Below are 27,766 nucleotides of genomic sequence, written 5' to 3'. Positions count from 1 at the left end.
GAATATACCCAGAGAAAACCATAATTCAAAAAGACACATGCACCCCAATGTTCATTGCAGCACTATTTACAATAGCCAGGTCATGGAAACAACCAAATGCCCATTGACAGACATATGGATAAAGAAGATGTGGTACATATATACAATGGAATATTACTCAGCCATAAAAAGGAATGAAATTGGGTCATTTGTAGAGATGTGGATGCATCTAGAGACTGTCATACAGAGTGAAGTAAGTCAGAAAGGGAAAAACAAATATCGTATATTAATGCATATATGTGAAACCTAGAAAATGGTATAGATGAACTGGTTTGCAGGTCAGAAATTGAGACACAGATGTAGAGAACAAAGGTATGGACACCAAGGGGGGAAAGTGGCGGGGGGTGGTGGTGGTGGTGTGATGTATTGGGCGATTGGGATTGATATGTATACACTGATGTGTATCAAATGGATGACTAATAAGAAAAAATAAATAATAAACAATTTTTAAAAAATTAAAAAAAAAAGAAGGCATTGTGGGAGGAATGCCTGTGTTAGACTACCATCCTCTAGATATCTGGCCTATTAATTCTCACTACCACAGCACACAGCCTCTGAGTTCTCAAATATACAGTAGAGGAGAATTGTCTGTCTTGCCTAAAAATTACTTAAAACAACAACAAAAAAACCTATCCACTATTTCGATTGCTCCCCTGCCATTGAGTTTCTCTGAATCTGCTCAGACAAGGGGAGAACAAAGCCTGGAAGGCAACAGTGCCTCCCTATACAGTTGCTTGCTGAAAGGAGAGAATATCCTTAGCATTTCTAAGTCAAGGGGACTCCAAAGCCCTGGAAACTGAGTTTTGGCTCACTTGATGGAACTGCCATTCCTTTAGCCTCAACCGAATAAAGCTAGCACTGTTCAGCTTGCTCACTAACGCTGGCTGATGGCTTTCATAGTGAGGGATGGATCAAATCAGAGTTTGTTGCAGGGTGGAATGCTGATATGGGAAAGATGTCTCTACACAATAATCATAGCTTTTAACAGGAACTCAAGACTTCCAGGAAGACAAGAGTGTAGAAATAGGAAGTGACAATGAACTTCTTCCCTTTTTCATTTTTTTTTAACAACTTTATTGGAGTATAATTGCTTTACATTGTTGTGTTAGTTTCTGCTGTATAACAAAGTGAATCAGCTATACGTATACATATATCTCCATATCCCCTCCCTCTTGCATCCCTCTCCCACCCTCCCTATGCCACCCTTCTAGGTGGTCACAAAGCACTGAGCTGATCTCCCTGTGCTATGTGGCTGCTTCCCACTAGCTATCTATTTTACATTTGGTAGTCACATGAAAGGATGCTCAACATCACTAATCATTAGAGAAATGCAAATCAAAACTACAGTGATGTATCACCTCATACTGGTCAGAATGGCCATCAGCAAAAAATCTACAAACAGTAAATGCTGGAGAGGGTGTGGAGAAAAGGGAACCCTCTTGCACTGTTACTGAGAATGTACATTTATACAGCCACTATGAAGAACAGTATGGAGGTTCCTTAAAAATCTAAAAATAAAACTACCATATGACCCAGCAATCCCACTACTGGGCATATACCCTGAGAAAACCATAATTCAAAAAGAGTCATATACCACAATGTTCATTCTTCCGTTTTTCTACTTCAGCTTCAGCAGATAGACATTTATACCTGGATGAAACAATTTCTGAGGCTCTGTGGAAAGATAATAGTAGTATAACAGCCTATCTATCTATTTCACTCCTGAGGGGAAATGACCCACCACAGTTGACTTGACATACATATAATATTCTCCAAAAAGCAAATAAGTATTTGGGGTCAGGTAGAATGATAAATAACTCCTCTTTTTATTCTTGTCTTGGATGTATGGTATGAGCACCTGAATCAGGGGGTTGAACCAAATTACAATGAGCAGAATTGTCTAAGGGGACTTCCAGAGTGTAAGGCCAACTGGCCCGAGGCAGGGGAACACAATCAGTTTCACAGGTTGCATCAGACCGAAATTCACCGGACCACGAAGTTGCAGAAACTGCCCTGGGGACATTCCGGACCACCCAGGTCCAGGAACTGACCTGGGGACTTTGAACCCAGCCCAGCCTTCCCGCCGTTCGAGGGGCGGGACTAACGGTCCCCCAAGATACCCGAAGAGACCACCAAATAAGGAATACCCTTCGCTCTCCCAGATTCACCACACCCCTTTCCCTTCTTCCCCTATAAAATCTTGCCCAACCCTCGCCCGGGTGCGACTTCTCTGGCCCCTTTCTCTCGGACCAGTGAACCTCCCCTGGGAGCGGTCCTTAATAAAGCTCACTTGAAGCTTTCCTCCGTTTCGCGGTGCCGTTTGTTAAGATCCGACCTTACATTTGGTGCCGAAACCCAGGAGGGGTACCAAGCCCCGCAGGTTACGGAACCTCTACTCATCTACCCGATCCGGCAGAAAACGGGGTAAGTCCCCCACCCTTGTTCCCTCCGACCCGCAGAGTCCCTGCCCACCGGACTCCCTGTCCTTAATCGCGGCTGCGTCAGGGATTCCTCCGTCCTCTCTCCGGGCCTCGGGCAACTGTGGAGACGTCCCAGTTGCCTGACCGCTCTCCGACCTGCCGAACCTCGGGTGATTGTGGAGACGTGCCAATCGCCTGACCGCCCTCCGACCTGCCGTGAATTGGAGACTGAGACCAGGGACGCCTCTCTCCCTCTCCATTCACTCAGGGACAGACTGGGGGTCATGGAAACCTCACAATCGAAACCAGATCCTAAGACGCCCCTGGGGTGCCTCCTAGCCAATTTTACAGCCCTCGGTTTCTCCCCAGATCTCCGTTGCCGACGGCTTATTTTTTATTCCACTGTGGCCTGGCCACAATATCCTCTAGACAATCAGTCCTGAAGGGACTTTCGATTTTAACATCCTCCGTGATCTAGATAATTACTGCCGCAGGACAGGCAAATGATCTGAGGTCCCCTACGTCCAGGTTTTCTGGTATTTGCGCTCCCGCCCCTCCCTTTGCGTCAATTGTTCTACCTCTCAGATCCTCCATCCAAAACCTCAGTCCCCTTGGATTCCTCCCCACTAGCCGACCCTCCCGAATCTCTTACCACTCCCCCCTTCAGAACTCCTCTCTAACCTCCACGCTACCCTGAAGCGGTCCCTCCTCCTCCTGAACCCGCTCCGGCCCCTCCAACCATTCCCCCGCCTCCCTCAACGGTTTCTCCTCCCACGCCCCTTGCTTCGCCAATTAGTGCACATACACGCTCTCACGACTCCCAAGATCCAAATCTCCACTGCCCTCTGAGGGAGGTAGCAGGAGCGGAAGGAGTGGTCAGAGTCCATGTCCCTTTTTGTCTCCAAGATATCTCTCAAATAGAAAAGCGATTAGGCTCCTTTTCTGCCGACTCTTCCCGCTACCTCAAAGAATTTCGCTCTCTCAAGCTTACGATCTAACCTGGCACAATACCTTTGTGATCCTATCTTCTACTCTGACCCCTGACGAAAGGGAAAGAATTCAAACTGCTGCCCGAAACCATGCAGATCAGGTTCACCTTACCGACAACTCCATGACTGTCGGAGCGACTGCCGTACCTGGCACCGATCCAGGCTGGACTTATCAGGATGGCCAAGATGGCCGTCGTAAACGCGACCTCATGATCCAATGCCTCCTGGCTGGCATGCAGGCTGCCGCTCATAAGGTAGTCAATTTTGAAAAACTAAAAGAGATAACCCAAAAACCTAACGAAAATCCAGCTATCTTTCTCAATCGCCTTACAGAGGCCTTAACTCTCTACACCCGGCTGGATCCCGACACCCCGGCAGGGGCAGCGGTCCTAGCCACCCATTTTATCACCCAATCAGCCCCGGACATCCGAAAGAAATTAAAACGGGCGAAAGACGGCCCTCAAACCCCTATTCGAGATCTGGTAAAGATGGCCTTTAGAGTCTACAATGGCCGTGAGGATTTGGCAGAATCCAGCCGACAGGCTCGGATGCACCAGAAGGTGGCCCTCCAAACCGAAGCTCTTGTAGCCGCCCTAAGGCCGGCCATCTCCCGTGGATCACAGCATCCACGGGGTCTGCAAAAGGCAACCCCGCCGGGGGCCTGCTTCAAATGCGGAAAAGAAGGCCACTGGGCTCGCCAATGTCCCAATCCCCGACCTCCTAAGCCCTGTCCCAGCTGCGGGCTAACGGGCCACTGGAAGAGTGACTGCCCTACGACTTGCCCTCCCTCAGCGTCTCCACGCGGGGGGCAGGCCGACCCAACGGCATTACCACTCGAACTGCTGGGATTGGCTGACGACTGACGGCGCCTGGACTCGAGGACCCCCATCACTCTTGCCGAGCCCAGGGTAACACTACAGGTAGCGGGTAAGTCCATCTCATTTCTGGTGGACATGGGGGCTACCTATTCGGTCCTGCCTACCTATTCCGGGCCAGTTTCTCCTTCCCAGATCTCGGTCATGGGTATTGATGGCTAACCATCCTTCCCACTCCAGACCGGTCCACTCCCATGTCATATCGAAGGACTCCCTTTTACTCATTCCTTCTTAGTTATACCATCCTGCCCAGTTCCCTTGCTAGGCCGAGATGTCCTTTTCCACTTAGGGGTAGATGTAGAATTAGTCAGTTGCCGTGTTACATCCTGTAAGTCACTTGCCAAATTTTCACTTTGTATCTCCTCACCCGTAGGCTTGGCAATATTAAAAGTCCTGGTCTGGAGTGAGGTGGTGGAGGTTTCTACCAGGGAATACAGAACATGAAGCTATGACTCGCATAGCTTCAATATGACTCTCACATGGTTTTACTGGGCTTATCATGCTGTTGGTTCAGTAGACAGTGAAAGGAGATTGTTGGAGATTGCTAGAGTTTTGGCAACACAATAGGTCAGAAAGGACTATATCTGGAATTCAGGAGATTCACTGGAGTAAATCTTGATGATCCAGACATAGTGATAACTATGTGTACAGTCGCAACAACCTTAACCTGACAAGTACAGCAACTGAAGGCTGTAATTCTTCAGGGATCAAGGTCTGGGTCTTCTCATCAGTCAAGAAACTGAGACCAGCTGAGGATAAGAGTAATCTAAGACTATACAGTAAAAGAGAGAGATGATGAATATCAGTTAAATCCTAGGGACAAGTTACAATTCTGGGTATGTTAAGTTATTCAATTAACACTCTTGTATTAAGCTTTGTGTAGAGTCTGAGGCGGGCCACTACAACTGTGATGTACTGGACTTAACGTAGGGCACAGGAGATCTTGAGCCGTGCAAGGAGAGGTGGTCCCTATCAGATATTTCTTATATTTACCTCAAACTTTACTGTAGGTTTTTGCTCTAGCATGACAGCACTTTAACATGAATACACAACACTTGTCTTGCTTTCTGAATGGTGTTTCTCTGCTACAGCTCCATTGGAAGGCTGTTGAAGCTGAATCGGCTAGGATGATGCATGCATGCACATATAACTGTGGGGCAGACTGGGTAAACAAATACCCCTATTCGCGTCTCAGGCTGATATGCATTTTATAGGATTCCTCATAGAGTCCCTAGTGGGATTGGGTCCCAATGGCCCATAGTGGAAACAGCCTAATAATGCTACTTAAGACAACTTTCCCTCTTTCGTTTTTCAGTTATTGCCTACATTTTGGTGCCTTAATGTCACTTCTAAAAATAAACACCTGCATAAGAGTCCTTGTCTAAAACCTATTTTACTGGGGGAACCCAAACAAGGACAGCAGGGTCCCTGAAATATCCTATATACAAAGTACCTAAAAAATGAAATATCCCCATCTTTACTATGGGCTGTTTGCCCAAGTTTCTACCCTGGTTATTCATCTCAGGAAAGCTGTAGTCCTGACCACCAGCAGAAACCAGAAAGAAAAACAAAAAACAAAGTCTGAGGGAAATCTTTTCAAACCCAAAGCTCTAATGGTTTCCTTGAAGCCTAATATATTTCAGGGTCAATATAAATGTTTAGCTAATTTACAAAAACCTGTTACTATCAGACTCAAGGTGTTTATAGTCCTTTCAATATGTAACTTTCTAGTTCAAACTGTAATTAATAATATCACATGTATGAAAAGTTATCTGAGTTATGCATTTGACTTCCTTTCTCTGGGTGCCAGGCTATTAGAGTCAGAACACTAGAGTAATAGTTTTATTGACATCAGAATTCTAGATAAACTGTTTTTATTATTTTTTGGCATAAAAAAATCTAAAGAACTTGATAGAGAAGGCACAGTCTAGGAGCCTGACCAATTTCTTTCCCACTTTCTCAATTGTCTCTTTTTCTGGACGTTCCAGGAGAAGACATGAAAAGAAGCAGCACAGAGACTCCAATAGCCACTCTATTAATAGGCTCTTGCTCCCTTTGGGGAAAAAAAAATAAAGGAAATATTTTAGGATGTCAAAACCATTGAGATTTGGGTAAAGTCTGACTATATGAGACTTTATGTGTATACACAGCTATCACAGCAATACATCTGCCAGTGACTTTTTTTTTTTTTTTTTTTTTTTCGGTACGCGGGCCTCTCACCGCTGTGGCCTCTCCCGTCGCAGAGCACAGGCTCCGGACGCGCAGGCTCAGCGGTCATGGCTCACAGGCGCAGCCGCTCCGCGGCATGTGGGATCTTCCCGGACCGGGGCACGAACCCGCGTCCCCTGCATTGGCAGGCGGACTCTCAACCACTGCGCCACCAGGGAAGCCCTGGCAGTGACTTTTAATGGTTGTTAATGCCTTGGAATATATGGAAACTAATATATTTCTAAGTTTGTAAAATAAATTTGTGGTTCTTTACCAGTTTCTTTTCAGACATAACTGAAGAATAAGAATTAAGGTATGATAAACATACATTTTAGAGGAAACTAGGTGTTAGTCTTAATGATAGCCTCAAAGCAACCCCAAATACCTTAATATTGATGTAATAATAACCATCTAGAATCTTTTGAATATGAAATCCATCAAAGAATTTACGTGAAGGTAGTAGTTCATGATATATAGTTTTCCCCTATTATATAGTTTTATGTGAATTTTTAATAATAGACGTTTATGCTGGTTATTTACTTCTATAGGGATTTTACTTAATTCTCTACTTTATCTTACATTTACAACATTTGTTAGAATGAATAGGAATATTTATATAATTACAATCCAGTCTCACCACCACAGCAAGTTTTTATTATGGGTAAATCTATATTAATATTTTGGTGTAATATCCCATTAGACCTTTGGATAGAAGTCACTTTAGCTGTACTCCGTGATATTCAGTGAAGCATAATTTTCATGGAAAATGCTATAAGCATATTTCATCCTCAGAAAGTTAATTAATACGTTAGAAGCCTTGCCACCAACTTACATTGATCATAAAAAGGATACGGATATCACTTAAAATAAAAACAAGTGAAACAATCTCATAATTTCCTCATATTTCCATGTCATTTTACCTATTTCAAATTTTCTTTAATGGTCCAATTCATAATTTTGTATATTTTATAAAATTTATAAGATGAATCAAAAGAATTTAATACTACATTTTAAACTTTCTTTTTTTCTCTAAAATAATATATTGTGTCTATTTGATCACATATTCAGACATAATAGTTATTCAAATTCTTAACTGTGGGCTTTATAATAAAAATTGTATATATTCATATTTATGCATTGCAAAAGAGAAGTGCTCAATGAGCTATGAATAAATTATGACTCATTAACTCATTGATCACAGATATGAAAGCGTGGCAGCCTGGCATACTTTCTAAGTGTCATGAAAAGGACAGTCCTATTTTGCAAAACTGTATATAGTGGTGTTGGAGGAGTTCACGGAAAGGGCATGACCACTGGATGACATGCAAGCTGCAACTTACCTGCCTCTGGTGTTTTCAGAATGTACATTCTGCGGTCCATTTCCTTACTAATTGCTACTTCAAGGATACAATCTTTAGAGTAAAGTGTTACTGAGACCATCTGGACAGTGCGTGACTGAACTTAAGGCTTCTATATAAACTCTTAAGATTCTGGTGGCAGGTGAGGAGATCTACTCATCTTGCTACTACGCATGACAAGCCTCCTACGTAAGGTCCCTTGATTGTTAACACAGCTGCCTACCAATCTGGAGTGGTCTTTCTTCCTTCAGTCTCTCTTTGACCTCTGCATAAAGAGGGCCAGTTTCAAATTTCACCCTGGGAACCCCTAAGGAACTGAGGTTTGAACCAGCAAGTGGTCAAGCACTTTACCTTTCACTGAAAGGAGAAGTGGGAGAATCCCTTCCCGAAAGGGTAAGGTCATTCTCTTTCTTTCAGCATTTGCACAGTGAAAGACACACCCAAGAAACTGGGGAATGTCTCCTACTTCAAAATGAAGAATCAGATTAAGCATTTTTGCATTGTTTTTCATATTATTTTCTGGAGATCAAATGTGGCACTGGTGAGATTTGAATCAAATACACATCATTATATTAAGCTGCTTTCAGTAGAAAATTTTTAACACAAATGTGAAAGATAGTATTTTTAAAATACAGTTGACCCTTGAACAACACGGGTTTGAACTGCATGGGTCCTCTTATAGGCAGATTTTTTTCAATAGTAAATAATATAGTACTATACAGACCGAGGTTGGTTGCATAAGAGGATGCAGGAATAGGGATACAGAGAAACCTAGGATAGGGAGGGCCAACTATAAGTTATATGCAGGTACCAGGGGAGTTGATACTGCTAATGCCAGCAGTGTTCAAGGGTCACCTGTAATCTGCTTAGTGTATATATATATATATAAAATACATTTAATTATTTTTCAGTATATTTAAGTTTCAATCATATTTCCTATCAAGAGAGGTAAAATTAACTTTTATTTTTAAATATTGTTACCGAATTAGACGCGAGGCTCCCTCTTCGGGACCAAGCCTAACTCCTGACTCGGTCAGGGAGTTCTTTCCCACTCAGGTTCGCGCTACCAATAATGAAACTGAGTTTGTTCAAGCAAGACAGGCTCTTATTCAATGGCCAGAGAATGGAGCAAGGGAACTCAGGCTCTAAAGGCACCTTCTCCCTGAAGGGATGGGAGTAAAGGAATTTAACGGTTAGAAGGCAGACAGGTCTTCTGGGCCTCTAGGAAAGGGGTGGAAATTTCCAGGTGCTGCCAGGGCATGCACAGTCTTCCATGCCCCTTTGCATGAGGCATAGATTATGCCTAGCTGAGTACAAATCCCTCCTTTGGGCGGAGATCTTAGTATGATAATGAAGCAAAGGTAACTCTCAGATTCCTCCAGGTGGGTTCCTGAGGTCAAGTCTGTGCTGGTTCGAGGTGGTTGACCACTGTATACCTCTCAAAGCATATATCTCTCAAAGTACAGCTGCAAAGCATCTCTGCCATATACCAGGTACTTTTGAAACAAACACAGAGATAATCAGGGCAAGTCTCCTTCAGCTCTCAGGGGTTGGTATAGAAACAGAGAGAAAAATCAAGGCAAGGAAAGTGGTGACCTTTGGCCTACTTTGCCCGTTATCTTAAGTTTCTGCGCCTGGGCCCTGGGTTGCATGGGTGACAATATTATTAATTTCTTATTAACAACCATCACAGTAATTATTTAATAAATTGTACTTATTGTTCCACTATCAACTATTAAGACTTCTAGTCACTACATTTAGCCAAAAGGTCTGAGACACTTTTCTGAAAAATGTAGGTTTCTCACTTGGGAAGTGAGGGTTGTAACTATGTACATGGTCTTACCCAGACAAAAGAGTGATGGTTAAAGGCTCTGGCTCTAAGTCACACATCTACTGATTCATTGAGTGCAAGGTGCTCCTCTTTGAGTTCCAATCTTTTCACTTGTAAAATGAAGACAATATTACTAATGCCTAATTCAAAAATTGCCAGGAATATTAAATGAGATATTCTACATGAAGCACTTTACATTGTATCTGGCTCATATTAGATGTCAGTAAATGTTATTTTTATTATTGTTACCCCTATGGATTTTTTTGGTGAATGCTGGATAATGTTCATAAAATCAATTTGTATATTATTAATATCTGTTCAATATTAATTTATCATTTTATTAGTATCAGACTGAAAACAACCCCTCAGTTAATTACTTTGGAGTAGTTGATCTCTATGTATTGTACCAGACAAAGATAATAGGGCAAGGTCATTATGTGGATCAGGAAACAAATAATTTCTTTTTTTTTAATTTAATTTTTTCCATAAATTTATTTATTTATTTATTTTTGGCTGTGTTGGGTCTTCACTGCTGCACACAGGCTTTCTCTAGTTGCAGTGAGCTGGGGCTATTCATTGTGGTGCGTGGGCTTCTCATTGCGATGGCTTCTCTTGTTGCAGAGCATGTGCTCTAGGCACACGGGCTTCAGTAGTTGTGTCACATGGGCTCAGTAGTTGAGGCTTGTGGGCTCTAGAGCGCAGGCTCAGTAATTGTGACACGTGGGCTCAGTTGCTCCGCGACATGTGGGATCTTCCCAGACCAGGGCTCGAACCCCTGTCCCCTGCATTGGCAGGAGGATTCTTAACCACTGTGCAAACAGGGAAGTCCCCAAATAATTTCTGATGTTTTAATATGAAGAGAAACTATCAGATAACTGTATAGTGTTACATTATTTATGAATTAATGACATGTTGAATATCCTATCTTCTACTCTGCCCCTAAATCTTAAGAGTGGACACACAATGGAATTTTCTTGCTAGAAGTGAGAGTAACATAGATAGCCCCATTGGAAGATTCTAAAATTTGTAACAAAGTAGGCAATCAAGAATAATATTTGCAAAGGGGGAGAGTCTAAGATTTAACTCAAGGGCAAAAAGTCCAACTAAAAGAACCCTACCCAGTTAGATGGCAAGATGTGGTAGACGTACAGGCACAGCCCAATTCCTGCTTCATAAAAGGGCTTGATGCCCACCAGCAGGGAGTGCAGGGGGCACATGGCCTCCAGGTGGCAGCTCCTTCATGCCAGCTTCAGCTCCCCCAAAGTCATGTCCTTCCTGTGGCAGCCCACAAACAGCTACTGAGTCAGGTGGTGATATAAAAGTCTTGTCATTTCAACAGGCAACACATACTCCAGAGCTCCCCACCATATTGGCTGAGGCTTTGTCAATCCTGAATTGCAGTTTGATTTCTTCTTTTGCCCAATCCAGCTTCTTCTTTTCACAGGTGTTGATTTCCAATAAAGAATTTACACCTTAAATTTCATCTCAGTGTCTGCTTCTGGAGAGAGAATTTGTGACACTAGAGCAGAATAAGAGAGGCTTTTTCCTAGCTTATGACTGAGTTAGCAAATCAATGTAAATTTTTTTTCCTCAAGTCATTATGAAATATGAGAATAGGTATAATGATTAAAACAATTTGTTTCCTTTGACAGTTTTTGGTAATAAAACTAAAGTAAATGATATGAGAAAATTAGGAACATGTTAGTATAGGAGCCCTAAACGTCAATATTATGGCACAGTCATAGAATATTATGCAGTCATTATTTATCATGCAATGATGTTTATAATGTAGTAGTATTAATGTCAAAATGTTTTCAATATTTTAGGAAATAAATGGAATTTAAAAATCCAATACATTTTTATTTAGGCTAAAGATACTGTGCATAAGATAAAATATCCAATGTGATTTTATTTATGTTAAAAGCATTATGCATAGAGGGAGATATGCCAAAATTTTAAAAATGTATACTATTATTTCTTTTTTTAAAAAATTTATTTATTTTTGGCTGTGTTGGGTCTTCGTTGCTGCATGCGGGCTTTCTTTAGTTGCGGCGAGCGGGGGCTCCTCTTCGTTGTGGTGCATGGGCTTCTCATTGTGGCGGCTTCTCTTGTCGCGGAGCACGGGCTCTAGGCGCGTGGGCTTCAGTTGTTGTGGTGCACGGGCTTCAGTAGTTGTGGCACGCGGGCTCAGTAATTGTGGCTCGCGGGCTCCAGAGCACAGGCTCAGTAGTTGCAGTGCACGGGCTTAGCTGCTCCACGGCATGTGGGATCTTCCCAGACCAGGGATTGAACCCGTGTCCCCTGCATTGACAGGAGGATTCTTAACCACTGCACCACCCAGGGAAGTCCCACTATTATTCCTTAATGGTAGCAATTTTTGTTTTCTTCATGGCATAGTTTTTTGTTTGTCTTTCAAAAAATGAGCATTTAAACATTAGGAGTTTACTATTAAGTGACTAGATTTCTGCTCTCATATTGCTTGTTTTCTAACCAGGAAGAAAGGGCATGTAATAAATTAATGCTATTGTCACACAAGTTACTCTAGGCATTCTATTTCTAGTATTCCATACAACTTCAGATCTCATTTGTTATTTTGGCTGCTACATTATTTCACATTAATTAAAAAGTCAATTTAAAGTTTATAGCTACAAAGCCACAGTTCTCTGTAGACAGTTTATTCGATGAGGTATTTGAAACTAAGGGCAGAATGTGTCATTTGTTCCTATTAAGGTTCATCATTTTAGATTCAGCACGAGTTTCCAGCCTGTTAAAATTTGTTTATATCTAGATTCTATCTTCCGTTCTTCAAAAGTATATGTCATCTGAAAATTAAATCACTTTCCATCAATACCTACTCTAAATTTTTGTCAAAAATTTCTTACTAAAATTCAGAATTTGCCGTAAATTTGCCTTAGGTTTACAGAGGCCAATTAGTTAGTACTTTCTGAGTTAGGCTATTCAACATGTTAGGTATCCATCCAAACGCAAAACTTTCTAGTTTATAGTTCTTAAACTTTTACCATAAATATAGTAGGAGACAATAGAACAAAAAAAGAAAAAGTTTATTGTGTGATGAAACAGTTTGTCAAGAGTTTAGACAGGATGAATGACAATATTGTACCTTGAAGTATGATATATGAGAGATTTACCAGTATTTGCAATACCTAAATTGTCAGATAAACCATGGACCATAAATAATAGATGAATATATGAAAGAATGAATGAATATATGAATGAATGAATGAACCTAGTATGTAGGTAGACTAATTGATCCATGACAAATAAATGTAAAGTTACCAAAAAAAAAAATTATCTAGAGGACTTTTCTTCCATTTTCCTACCTCTGGATTTTGAGTCAGGTTTTTAGGGTAAGAAAATACACCTATGCAGATGTTTCTGGTCTCCTTTTTGGTTATTTCAATTTTTGATTCCTAAGTGCTTCCATGCTTTCCAGTCTTTAAAATTATGATTACTAAGCTCATTTAAGTATTATCTTTCCTGAATTTAGAGACATGGCCAAATTACTGTTATTCTGTGAGATCTCCGAACAATGTCTGATTCATTTTAGAGGCAAATGCTTTCCTATTTTCAAACTTATTAATAGATATTATGCATGGATAAGCACCAAAGCAACATTATTTTATTGCTTTTATGTGAATTCCTTTTATTTTCTGCTACCTCCTAGGGCTCCACATGGTCTCTGCTTTTAACATAATCACGGAAGACAGTAGACCTTTTTTATCTGTTGTCTAAAATAGTCTTCCCACTGTTTCATGCTTATTGATTCTCGTACTTTTAAAATCTCTCTTAGAAATCAATATTTTGACCTTGACATAGTCTTAATTTGAGTATTAAAAATACATTCCTTACTTCAGTTTCATTTTCTTTGTCTTGATTTGCTTTGTTGAACTAAAAGTTATGAAAAGAAAAACTAGGACATTTTCTCTGAGACATTTTTCTTGATGAGTTTACATTATTCTATTCAAATCATGGCAAAAAGATTCCAACAAAACATGGGTTTTATGTCACATAGTGTTTAATTTATTTTGGATTGGAAGGACATCTTTTAAACTCTCAAATTTGTCAGTCTATATTCTTTTTTTTTTTTTTTTTTGTCTTTCTGCCCCACCATTCCCAGTTCACACATTCTTGGTCACTCATTCTTACCCCTCCTTATGATTCCCAGTCACATGGTTCTCTTTCCAACCATGACAACTTACCTTTAGAATGACAGTTCTGGGTGTACTATGATGCTTTTGCAAAAATGTTCTTATAAAAGGGTTTCATCTTCAAGGAATTCATGGAAAAGACTGACAAGTACAGGTTTCTGGTAACTGACTATACCGCTGAACTGAATGAATAAGCATTTTCAGAACTCTAATGGAAAACTGATGAATTCATAAAAGTGCTAACAAAAGATCAAGATAAAAAAATATTAGTTACATGAGACTGAGTGAACTGATGAGGATGATTATAATTTTTGTGACTTTCTGTTTGAATAAAAAAAAAATCCCACAAGGACTCAGAGGCAAAAAATATACAAATCAATTTTCACTGAAAAGTAAAGGAGCTGTTACAGTGGAGGATTACTGGACTGAATGTCAATATTATGACATAGTATGAGTGTGCTTCGTGTTTGGTAATTGCAGTCATTGTTGCTTTTGTTGTGGTCATCCATTTACAATGCTTGGTGTCAGTGTATTTATCTCTTGTAAAAATAAAATACAGTGTGTGTGTGTGAAAGATAAAAAAAAGAACACTGGCAATATTCTAACATTGTGTGCTTAGACACAGTGGTTGAAGTGGACATTATAAGAAAAGTCAGATTCTAGATATATCTCCTTATTGAAGTATAATTGACATATACATTATACTAGTTTTGGGTGTACAATATAATGATTCAACATTTGTATCCATTGGGAAATAATCACCACAATAATTCTAGTTACCATCTGTCACCACAGAGTTACAAAAAGTTTTTTTTGTTGTGATGAGAAAAAAAAAAGGAAAAAATAGATTATATATCAATATAAGAATAAAGAGACCCTTGGTAAGTGAGGAGGTATTAAGAGAACATGTAGTTACTACCATTACGTGAGACAGCTATTTTTAAATCCTTTGGTGAAAGATAAAAACAGTAATGGAATCCAAAAGCTAGCATTAAAGATATTTTGTCTGAATTCATTTTTTAAAAGAGGACATGGGTTAACCTTTAATTAAATACTGGGTAAAAAATTCTACATAAGCTTATCATGGATGTCTGTATTTAGTAAAGAAATATGTAACAAAAAAAGAGAGACCTGATAAATTCATAGAGAGTTTTTAACCCAGACTGAGGACAGTTCTGTTGAGATAGAGCAATACCATTTGTGAGCAAAAAAAAAAAAAAAAAAAAAGGCAAAATTCTTAGATGTGTAAATATATCTAAGTATAAATTGACTTATATTGAATAATTTAAGTATAAATTACTTAGTGACTTCCTAACCACTTGATAACCACACTCAAAAGCTGAGTAGTAAATTTGTATATTGTTATTTAGGTCTTAGCAAAGCCCTCACCTTCTTAGAGAGGCCTTCCATAACCACCCCATCTAAAATACCCTTCCTCATTAATGGACACATTACACTGTTTACATACTTTTTTTTCTTTTAAAAATCAGTTTTTCTGAGTTGTAATCCACATACCATACAATTTATCCATTTAAGCTCTAAGACTCTATGTTTTTTAGTATATTTACATATATGTGCTATCATCATCATCACAGCCAATTTTAGAATATTTTATCACCTCCAAAAGAAACCATGTGTCGTTCAGTTTTAACTCCCCTATCCCATCATCTTGGGGATGAAGAGACTTCTTTATTTTTTTAACATCTTTATTGGCGTATAATTGATTTAAAATGGTGTGTTAGTTTCTGCTTTACGACAAAGTAGATCAGTTATACATATACATATGTTCCCATATCTCTTCCCTCTTGCATCTCCCTCCCTCCCACCCTCCCCATCCCACCCCTCTAGGTGGTCACAAACCATCTAGCTGATCTCCCTGTGCTATGCAGCTGCTTCCCACTAGCTATCTATTTTACATTTGGTAGTGTATATATATCCATGCCACTCTCTCACTTTTTCACAGCTTCCCCTTCCCCCTCCCCATATCCTCAAGTCCATTCTCTAGCAGGTCTGCGTCCTTATTCCCATCTTACCCCCAGGTTCTTCATGACCGTTTTTTTTTTTTTCCTTAGATTCCATATATATGTTAGCATGCGGTATTTGTTTTTCTCTTTCTGACTTACTTCACTCTGTATGACAGACTAGAGGTCCATCCACCTCACTACAAATAACTCAATTTCGTTTATTTTTATGGCTGAGTAATATTCCATTGTATATATGTGCCACATCTTCTTTATCCATTCATCTGTTGATGGACACTTAGGTTGCTTCCATGGCCTGGCTATTGTAAATAGAGCTGCAATGAACATTTTGGTACATGACTTTTTTTGAATTATGGTTTTCTCAGGGTACATGCCAAGTAGTGGGATTGCTGGGTCGTATGGTAGTCCTATTTTTAATTTTTTAAGGAACCTCCATACTGTTCTCCATAGTGGCTTGTATCAATTTACATTCCCACCAACAGTGCAAGAGGGTTCCCTTTTCTCCACACCCTCTCCAGCATTTATTGTTTCTAGATTTTTTTGATGATGGCCATTCTGACCGGTGTGAGATGATATCTCATTGTAGTTTTGACTTGCATTTATCTAATGAATAATGATGTTGAGCATTCTTTCATGTGTTTGTTGGCAACCTGTATATCTTCTTTGGAGAAATGTCTATTTAGGTCTTCTGCCCATTTTTGGATTGGGTTGTTTGTTTTTTTGTTATTGAGCTGCATGAACTGCTTGTAAATTTTGGAGATTAATCCTTTGTCAGTTGCTTCATTTGCAAATATTTTCTCCCATTCTGAGGGTTGTCTTTTGGTCTTGTTTATGGTTTCCTTTTTAAGTTTCACTAGGTCCCATTTGTTTATTTTTGTTTTTATTTCCATTTCTCTAGAAGGTGGGTCAAAAAGGATCTTGCTGTGATTTATGTCATAGAGTGTTCTGCTTATGTTTTCCTCTAAGAGTTTGATAGTGTCTGGCCTTACATTTTGGTCTTTAATCCATTTTGAGCTTATTTTTGTGTATGGTGTTAGGGAGTGTTCTAATTTCATACTTTTACATGTAACTGTCCAGTTTTCCCAGCATCACTTATTGAAGAGGCTGTCTTTTCTCCACTGTATATTCTTGCCTCCTTTATCAAAGATAAGTTGACCATATGTGTGTGGGTTTATCTCTGGGCTTTCTATCCTGTTCCATTGATCTATATTTCTGTTTTTGTGCCAGTACCATACTGTCTTGATTACTGTAGCTTTGTAGTATAGTCTGAAGTCAGGGAGCCTGATTCCTCCAGCTACATTTTTCTTTTTCAATATTGCTTTGGCTATTTGGGTCTTTGTGTTTCCGTACAAATTGTGAAATTTTTTATTCTAGTTCTGTGAAAAATGCCAGTGGTAGTTTGATAGGGATTGCATTGAATCTGTAGATTGCTTTGGGTAGTAGAGTCATTTTCACAATGTTGATTCTTCCAATCCAAGAACATGGTATATCTCTCCATCTATTTGTATCATCTTTAATTTCTTTCATCAGTGTCTTATAATTTTCTTCATACAGGTCTTTCATCTCCTTAGGTAGGTTTATTCCTAAATATTTTATTCTTTTTGTTGCAATGGTAAGTGGGAATGTTTTCTTGATTTCACTTTCAGATTTTTCATCTTTAGTGTATAGGAATGCAAGAGATTTCTGTGCAGTAATTTTGTATCCTGCTACTTTACCAAATTCATTGATTAGCTCTAGTAGTTTTCTGGTAGCATCTTTAGGATTCTCTATGTATAGTATCATGTCATCTGCAAACAGTGACAGCTTTACTTCTTCTTTTCCGATTTGGATTCCTTTTATTTCTTTTTCTTCTCTTAATACTGTGGCTAAAACTTCCAAAACTATGTTGAATAATAATGGTGCGGGTGGGCAACCTTGTCTTGTTCCTGATCTTAGTGGAAATGGTTTCAGTTTTTCACCATTGAGGATAATGTTGGCTGTGGGTTTGTCATATATGGCCTTTATTATGTTGAGGAAAGTTCTTCCTTTCCCATCTGGATACCTTTTTTTCTTTTTCTTGCTAAATTTTCCTAGCTATAGCATTCAGTACAATATGAATAAAAGTGGCAAGAGTAGACATGCTTATCCTTTATTCATTTTTGGAAAAAGGGATCTATTCTTTCACCATTAAGTAAGATGTTAGCTATGAGTTTTTCATAGATGCTCTTTAACAAGTTGAGGAAGTTCCTTTCTGTTCCTAGTTTTTTTGAGTGTTTTGATCATGAAAGGATTTTGGTTTTTGTCAAATGCTTTTTCTGTGTCTATTGAGATGATCCTGTTATTTTTCTTTTTAGTTATATTGATATAATGTGTTACTTTAATTAATTTTCAATGATTAAACCAACCTAGCATTCCTGGGACTGATCACTTGATAATGATATATAGTTCCTTTGTATATCCATAAATTCACTTTGTTAGATTTTGGTTGTGGATTATTGTGTTCTTATTCATAAAATGTATTGTTCACTGATTTTCTTTCTTTTTAAATTGTGGTAAGAACAGTTAACATGAGATTTACTTCCTAACACAATTTTAAGTGCACAGTACATTATTGTTAACCAAAGACAATGTACAGTATATCTGTACAACTTAATCATCTTGCATAATGGAAACTTTATACCCTTTGAACAGCAACTCCTCATTTCCCCCTCCCAAGCCCCTGACAACCACCATTCTACTCTCTGTTTCTATGAGTTTGGCTAATTTAGATACCTCATATAAGTGAAATCATGCAACATTTGCCCTTTTATAACTGGCTTATATTGTTAGCATAATGTCCTCCACACATTCATGTTGTCGTATATGGCAGGATTTCCTTCTTTTTCAATGCTGGATAATATGTCATTGCATACATTTTTTTTTTCCACATTTTCATTATCCATTCATCTCTTGATGCACATTTAGGTTGTTTCCATATCTTGGCTATCGTGAATAGTACTGCAATTAACATTAGAGTGCAGATATCTCTTTGAGATGCTGATTTCAATTTTTAGAATAAATACCCAGAAGAGGGATTGTTTGATCATATGGTAGTTCTATTTTTTAAATTTTTTTGTGAGCTTCCAGATTGTTTTCCATAGGAGCTGCACCATTTTCCATTCCTGTTTTCATTGTACAGGTTCTAATTTCTCCCATATCTTCACCAACACATTTTTCTTTTTAAATTTATAATAGCTATCCTGACAGGTATGAGGTTAGATCTCATCGTGACTTTAATTAGCATTTCCTTGGTGATTAGTGATGTTGAACATCTTTTCATATACCTGTTGACAATTTGCAACAGGTGAAACGTCTATTGAAGTCCTTAGCCCATTTCTAAATTGGGTTATGTGGTTTTTGTTTTTTATTAAGTTGTTTGAGTTCCTTATATATTTTGAATATTAACCCCTTATCAAATATATGGTTTGCAAATATTTTCTCCCATTCCATAGATTGTCTTTTCATTATTTTGATTGTTTATTTTGCTGTGTAGAAGCTTTTTAGTTTGATGTAGTCTTACTTGGCTATTTTTGCTTTTGTTGCTTGTGCTTTTGGTGTTATTTCCAAGAAATCATTGCCAAGACAACTGTCCTTAAATTTTTCTCTTTGTTTTCTTCTAGGACTTTTACAATTTCAGGTCTTATAATTAAGTTTTTAATCCACTTTGAGTTGTTTTTGTGTACTGTGTAAGATAAGGGTCAAATTTCAATCTTTTGCATGTGGATATTCAGTTTTCCCTGCACTATTTGTTGAGAGACTATCCTTTCTCCATTGTGGATTCTTAATACTCTTGTTGAACATCATGTAACTGTATATGGTTGAGTATAATTCTGGGCTTTTGATTCTGTTACATTGGTCTCTATGTCTGTTTTTATGCCAGTACTATACTATTTTTTATTACTGTAGCTTTGTAATATTTTTTGAAATCAGAAAGCATGATGCTTCCCACTTTGTTGTTTTTTAAGATTGCTTTGGCTATTTGGTGTCTTTTGTGGTTCCACTTGAATTTTAGGATTATTTTCTCTATTTTGATAATGTTTATGTATTTATCTGGCCTTTTCCTCTGGGTAGTTAGCTACAATATTTAGTGATTTTGCTTGTTTTGTTTAACATTATGTTCTTAGTACCAAGTATGGTGCTAAGAAAATAGTAGGTTTCTCAAAAATACTTACTGAATAGTGTTGAATAGAAGGAAGGGAAACAAGAAAGGGAAGAAAGAAGGAAGAGAGAGAGAGGATCAATATACAGAAAGTCTCTGGTTAACCTAGCTGGTGAAGATGATGAAGATGACGATGAAGACAATGGTGACAAAGTCAACCAACAGTGGTGATTAAATCTTAAAAAGAACTAGAGATGGTCATAAATTCTAGAATGCCAAATGCCAGATGTATTAATCATATAACAAATGGTATTCTGATTCATTTGTACTGTTGGTTTAATTAATGTTTACTGAACACAGTGTATGTGCCAGGTGTAGGTGATAGAGAGATAAAAGCATATGTTAATTGTGCTTAAGGAGGCTTAGAAAATCAGACTCTTCCATTTGGGGGAAAGAAATTAGGAAGATTAGGACCCAGTAACTGAATAAAAATAAGTGTAAATACCAATGACATGTTTCTAAACCAAAGAAAACTGAATGATGTGACAATTGCTTTCCTACAGTGGGATTCAAAGCATAAGCCTTGTGTTTTCCTAAAGCATTTTGTTAAGCACTAAAATAAATTTTATTTTCTTTCTAATACTAAGGTGTAAGTGCCCTATAACATTATCATTTTCTTTAAAAGTAACATTTAATAAATTTGTCACTAAGCTAATTAGTCCATATTTCTGAATTAGTGTACTGCGTTTGTGGCTTACTATGCCTAAAGCAAAAATTATTTTCATCACTACTATGTTAATTTTTTGATTGGGGTATGGTATTAAAGTCAAAAAAATCCTTTACTATGTTTAAATTTGTTCTAATAATTAAATGTTTGGCTAATTTTCTTACTCAAAACATCTCATTATACTCTAATAGTAAAATGTGTGTTCTATGTATAATATTTGGTGTTTAATGCATTTTTACTTTTATTTAATTCAAAATAAAGGAAATGTCCCAGGGACCATTACTCTAATATAATAAAAAATTAGGCATTTCTCTATTTCAAATAATGAATGGTTATGTAAGGCAAAACAACTTCAGAGCTTGTTGATTGTATTTTAGAGCCAGATCTAAATGGAATAGCAAACACACATGCAAAAAAAAAAAGTCTAACAGTGAGTATAATCATAACCTATTTAGAATGAATAGTTCAATCCAAGACATAGATGTTTTATCAATGGCTTTAATTGGAAGAAAGGAGGTTTGCAACCACTCAAAATATTATGACTGTGTCAATGTTACAAAACATATTCTTCTTAAGAGCAGAGGGGGGAAAAGAATGAAAAACATGATGGACCTTGAATAACAGCTCAACAGTAATGCTGTATAATTGCTTTTCATCCTTTCTATCAGCAGTGAAGCTTTAAAACATTGATCAAAATGATGACTGTCACAAAGTGCTTAAAGTGTAGCACACTGTTACATTTCCTCAGCTTCTGAAATAATTATAGCATGAGCAAGCATAACGATGGTTCCCCCACCTTCACCTGCCTTCCTCAAATGGTTTTCCAGTCAAGGTAGATGGGATTAAAAGAACTCTGACATGAATGAGCTACATTAGAACATCAATGTCAAAAGATATATCACAGGCACTTGCCTCAAAAAGATGAAAATACTGTGAACGTTTCACATTAGTGCACACCAGAATTCAGACACCCTCCCTACTGACAAACACACTACTGAAATAAAGGGCACAAAGCACACCCAATGCATAAGAAAGCGCAACACAGATATGAGAAGTGTTCATTGATAATATAAGAAAGATAGCTCTTGTCTGCTAAGACTTTACAGCTAAAGAAATGATGGAGAAAGAAAAGCTTTTTACCCATTTATGGGAATAAGAAATAAAGGACTTTTTTCAAGAATTTAGTAGTTTATTCTAGATTAATATCTTAAAATCATGGTGTCATTAGAATTTAACTATATTAATTTATTCATTTAAAAATTTAAAAATAATTATTGAAATCCTAGTAAGTGCCAGGCATCGTGTAGAAACACAGGTGCTGTGCTGTTACAATAGTTGCATGTGGGGCTCCAAGCCAGGCTCTCAGCTCCTCTAATTTCAGCACAGGCATCTGGGATAGATAGTCACACATCTTTGCCAGTTTCCTATGTCAAGTGCTCACTCTGATGTCTCTCTGCTCTAGAATGCCACTCAGTTACAATTAGAGGAATTAGAAAGTAAAGGAAATTTAATGTCCTTCAAAGGGAGTCTTAACCAGTGGTGAGTGGATAAATGTTTCATCCCCCATGTTCTCTGGAAGGATAAAATAAGATACATTCAGAGTAGTTTCTCAAATGATTCCCTGAGAGTGGATTTAGCTCTTGTTCACAACAGTAACCAGATCATAAGTGCTCAATCACAGACTTTCTTTTTCACCTGTTCACCATTCTCTCCGTTTTTGTTACTCCATTCTTCCTCCCCCCACCCCCAAGCTTCCAAGTGCTTGTTTCAGGACCTGCTCTCAGGAAGGAACCTAAACCAAAACAGTTGATACTGGAAGTAGCAATAGTAAATAGCCTCTTTAGATGGGATTCTGAAATTGGTTCCCTCATAGGTCAAATGGCAAGAAAGACCCCTTACTGGTGATAAATGGGATGCTGAAAACTCCTCGTTTATGTGCTTTACCACCATGTTTTTAAAGACTCAATTGTGGAGAGTTGAATGAGAATCAGGTGGAGGGAGGCACACAGGTTTGTGTAATAGCTCTAACACGTGAAAGCTATCAGGGCAAACCCTTTATAAGCATTGTGGAGGCGGCTTACTTGTTTCAGTTGTTCCAGAAGTCTTGAGGTGGAAGGATGGCAGGCTCAGTTCAGCCAGCTATCAGCTCAGAACATGCTAGAAAATTAAGAAGGCCTTCTTGCACTGTTTATTACCTGCAACTGGAGGAGCGATAACACTGAAAAAGCAGGTCCAGGATTTAATTACAAGTGTTGAACAATTGCAAAATACATGTGGAACATTCAGCTTCTGGGGGTTTCCTGACATCAGTGCTGTGGTAGTGAGTAAGTGAGACTCTGAGAACTTGGATGGCTGGAAAGAATTGACCTGAGAATTTTGCACCTCCAGATTTTCCTGATATCTCTGGACTTTGGGAGCAGCGTCTTCCCTTCACAGAGGACAACGTAAAGAAATTACCTGAGGTGAGTCCCTTGAAATGTGTTTTTTTCCTCTGAAGGTCATTCACATCTTCAGTATTTCACTCAAATCTGTAAATATTCTCAACTCTCAGTATAGTCCAAGAAGGGAATTATAGTCTCTGCTACTAGTAAGATATCTCATCAGACAAGCTTCAGGACTGGGATAATAGGTAAATGTACACTAACAGAAACTCAGAAACCTATATAGGAGTGAATATTGATAATATTTCACTGGATAAGTACATAATATAAGGCTGAAGAAGTACAGCTTTATTTACCTGGAGGCATAATTTAGAGACATAAAGTACACTCTGTGTGAACACTTAGAGCTGGTTTTAATATGATGCTGAGAGGACTACTTAAAGCTTGAAGCAGTAGTGGTTTACAATAAATGATGTGGAGATGCCAGGATCTCTCTGGCAAAATTCTAAAGAAGAGGACAAAGTGGTGGGCCTGAGAAAATAGGCTTATTATTTGAGACTGGAGTTCTCTTAACCTTTGTCCTTTAGAAGGCCCAGAGAACACTAAAGTGATATGCAATTCAACAGAGAGGTATTTGAGAAAGTTAATGTTGGCTATTTTCCTTGGGCCAGAATTAACAGGGAGTGATACTTCCATATTTCTTGGTGTGATAGAAGCCTGGCCTCGCAGAACACAGGTGATGGCACTTAAAGGCAAGACACACATAATGGTAAAAGTAAAAATAAAGCAGAGTGGTAGGGTATCTTTACTCAGAGCAATCTGTGGCTATGGCTATTAGACCACGGTGGTCCAAGAGAGGAGAGAGATAGGCAGTAGAACAAGCCATTGCTTGACTTACTTATCCAGAATAAGTTGATATTAGTTGTTTCTATGGGAATTTGTGATACCTTGCTCAATTTCCAGATTTGAACCACTTAGAGCCAGAGCCCACTGATTAAAGGTAAGTCTAGATACTCTTGAGGATGGATCCTGAAATGTTACTACATGTATATGATATTAGTATTTTCCCAGTACTTGCATAAAGGGCTTGCAGCTATTTAAAAGAGTAATGGTACCTCCGGGAAAGGAGAATTCCTTTAGACTGTTAAATATAGGGTCTGAGCAAACACTGATATCAGTGAGACCTAAATGAAATCACGGCCCCTGTTTAAAGTTGGGTCTTATAGAGGCCAGGTGCTCTATAGAGTTCTAGTCCAAGTCCATAAAATACACAGACCCAACCTGTGGTTATTTTCTTGACTCTTACATATATATTTATGCTGGACATACTTAGCAACTGGCATTGCTTTTAGAATGATTACCTGGACTTAGAATAGAACCAAAATACAAGAAGGCCTTGAAATTACCCATTCCTGGCTAAAAAAGTAAATCAGAAACAATGTAAAACCCTAAGTAGCACTGCAGATATGAATGCTGTTCTCAAAAACTGAAAGAAGATGTGATAGACCCTATCCCTCTCAGTTGGCCTTTTTGACCCCTTCAAAATTCAGATGAATTCCGGCTAATGACACTGTGACTATGTAATCTTAGCAAGTGGTTGCCTCCATCACAGACACTGTGCTTAATGTGATAATTTTATCAGAAAAAATCAGTACAGTCCCTGGTATGTTGTATGCTTTATTGATTTAGGAAATACATAGGTAAGAGAATCAGATGTAGTTATTTGTTACGTGAGAAGGACAGCAGTAGCCTACAGATGTCTACCACTATAGGAGAATTGAAGTGTAGAATGCTAAAGTTGGGGAACATGTGAATGCCTTCTGGAAATCTACTCTCATCATTTCTATGTAACGTAACATTACATTGGAGACCCTAGTCAGCACAGATTGGAAAGGAGGTAATAAAACTGCCTTTATTCATAGAAAATAAAATTGTATACATGGAAGATCCTAAGGAATCTATAGAAAGATCTGTAATAACTAATAAGCAGATTTCGCAAAGTCAGTGGATATAGGGATATTTAGAAATCATCTGTATTTTTATAACTAGAAATACACTATTGGATAATGAAATAAAAAATACTAATGAATATAACATAAAAATATTGAATATATGTGAAGGACCAATACAAGGAACACTATCAAACATTGCAAAGAGAAATTAAAGAGAAATTAAATAGTGGAGTTTATTATGCACATGAATTGGATAACATAATTTTAAGTTATTCTCTGCAATTGATCTTTAGAATTCAAAATTCCAATTAAAATAATAGTTTTTTTCCCACCAAAATTGACAAGTTGATACAAAATTTATATGAAAATGCATTGGACCTGAAATAGCCAAAATAATTAGGAAAAATAAGAGCAAAGTTCGTACTTACACTACCTTAATTTATGTTCCAACTCAAATGTTTGTCAACAGGTAAACTGATAAACATTAAGGTATATCAGTAAAATGGAATATTACTCAACAACAACAAATACTGATACCCACGACAACAAAGATAAATCTCAAAAATATTCTGAGCTAAAGAGGCCAAATGTAAATTTGCACATACTGTATTATTTCATTTAAATTAAGTGGTTGATATGATTTCATATTAAATTTTAGAACAGACAAAACTAGAACGTAAGGACAGAAAGAAAAAGAATGGTTTCCTGGTGATTGACTGCAATGAGACACAAGAAATTTGGGGGGAATGGACATGCATACACAAGTATATATTTGTGATAATTCTTTGAGATATACACTTAAAATCACTGAATATTATTCTATGTAAATTATACCTCAGAGTTTATTTAAAATAAACGGTTAAACAAAATGAAATTTTTACTCCAGTCAAGTAAGAAACAGAAATATTGGTTGATTTTTGTGGAATAATGGAATTACTGAAAGTTGATGAATGGGTGCTATTGAAGTCACTTAATGATACTTGAAATCCATTTGTAACATTAACTATTGTTAACTTTCAACTGGAAATGTAATTTAGTGCTTTCAAATTTCGTTTTCCCACTATTGAAATCCCAAACCACCCAATCATGTTTTGTGTCTTTACACAAAACTATACCTTTTCCAGTGAATAATATTTTATAAAAATAGAAATACAGTGAAGTAGAAAAAAGGATACCTCAACTTTTAGTTGTATTTAAAAAATTTTTTGTTAGACATCTTAATGGCTACAGTAATGTCATACTTTAACATAACTTGAAAATAATGAAATCAAAATAAGCTTCTCCTAATTTACTCTTTATACAGTGTATGAGGTTAATCATTAGATGGTGCAAACCGCAGATTGTGTGCAAAGTATGTGTCTGAGAGTATGAGAACTTACAAAATTCTAAACCTTGCAAACTGGATGAAATATGATTAAAGTACCTATAATTTAAAAAGATAAAACGTAATGCATTATATTGTATCTTGCATAAAGAAAGGCTGTTGAAATAATAGCATAGGATTGTCAGATTGCAATATAGAACAAGTATTAACAATCAGATTTTCTCCTCTAGGACAACATGGAACTAGATAGAGGTCACTTTTATCTATGCCACAGCATTCAGGTGGACCAGACAAACCCTTTGCTGCTGTTCTTACTGTCTCCCATTTTAGCGCTTGCTTGGAACTTGCCTGTTTCCTAAATCTTAGTTCAATCTGATGTTCTGCCAATAAGTCCTTTTTTGGCTTAAACTTGTTAGATTAACTTTCTGGCAGGTGCACTTGCATACCTCTTTACTAGACTACAACGTCTTCAGGGAGCAGAAAACACGATTGTATTTATCATCTTATTCCCAGTGATACAGGATAGGCTTAGTGACTAATGCATGGCTTAAACTCAATAAATGTTTGAAGGATGTACACATGAATGAATATAAGAATGGTATGCATAGAACATTTTTTTGTGAAACTGTAAGTTGTACTGTATAGTTACAGTGTGAGTACGTTAAAAGGAATAATGGGATATAAAAATTGGAATTGTTGGTAATAATCACAATGTGGACAGATTTTAAAAAAACAGATTGAGATGTTTGTGTTTAATTTATTGGCAAGATAATACTAATGAATCAATTAGTGTTATTTTTAAAGTAATATATCAGAAGTAGTATATAGGATGAATTTGAGAGATTTTTCATGGGGAAAAATAACAGTTTTGGTTACTGTTTTTCCATCAGTTGTCTCAACATAACACACTGGTTAGGATGATACATTTGTTAAAAAGAAAAAAAGGCAAGGATTAAAACTAACACACTTGGAAATGTACACTCAAAATCTAAATTATTGTTTGGAATAAGCAACAACAAAATCATAGAATACCCATGGGTCTTCCATTATGTATAACAAGGGAAAAAAATCCATTGTTCTTGGTGAGAGGTAATTAAGATGAAACAACTAAGATGAGTGTGTTTCTGAACTGGGTGTTTGATCATATCACTCCCTTGATATGTAGCGATACATATTACTCCCAATAAATGCATAATTAAATTCAGTTGTCTTGACATTACAAATTCATATCCTTAACTTCCCACACACTCACCTATTTTCCAGTCCTACAAAACCCATGAGCTTCCAGCAATCAACTTTCTCAGTATTCTTGAACCATTTTGATAGATGGGAAAATTCAGAGTCATTGTTTCTTAAGTGACTTTCCTAGTCAATTCCATATAAAATGTCCAGTG

The 27,766-nt window shown here is 37.7% G+C and overlaps 1 protein-coding gene across 1 annotated transcript in view; it reads left to right on the top strand.

Annotated features, from left to right (window-relative positions):
• Positions 1 to 2,743: 2,743 nt before the first annotated feature.
• The window catches only part of LOC307176065 (uncharacterized protein), a gene marked incomplete at its 5' end in the record, with an annotated part of 522,216 nt that continues 497,193 nt past the window's right edge, over positions 2,744 to 27,766 (top strand). The window contains 3 exons of the mRNA XM_079901820.1: positions 2,744 to 2,787; positions 3,366 to 4,375; positions 23,104 to 23,177. Of these exons, the coding sequence (XP_079757946.1) occupies positions 2,744 to 2,787; positions 3,366 to 4,311 (990 nt within the window). The 3' untranslated portion in view covers positions 4,312 to 4,375; positions 23,104 to 23,177. The remainder of the gene's footprint in view (positions 2,788 to 3,365; positions 4,376 to 23,103; positions 23,178 to 27,766) is intronic.

The sequence above is a fragment of the Stenella coeruleoalba genome (genome assembly GCF_951394435.1).
Source record: "Stenella coeruleoalba genome assembly, chromosome: 17".
Taxonomy (NCBI): domain Eukaryota; kingdom Metazoa; phylum Chordata; class Mammalia; order Artiodactyla; family Delphinidae; genus Stenella; species Stenella coeruleoalba.
The sequence above is the reverse complement of the archived record's forward strand: the minus strand, read 5'-3'. Positions and strand labels throughout refer to the sequence as shown.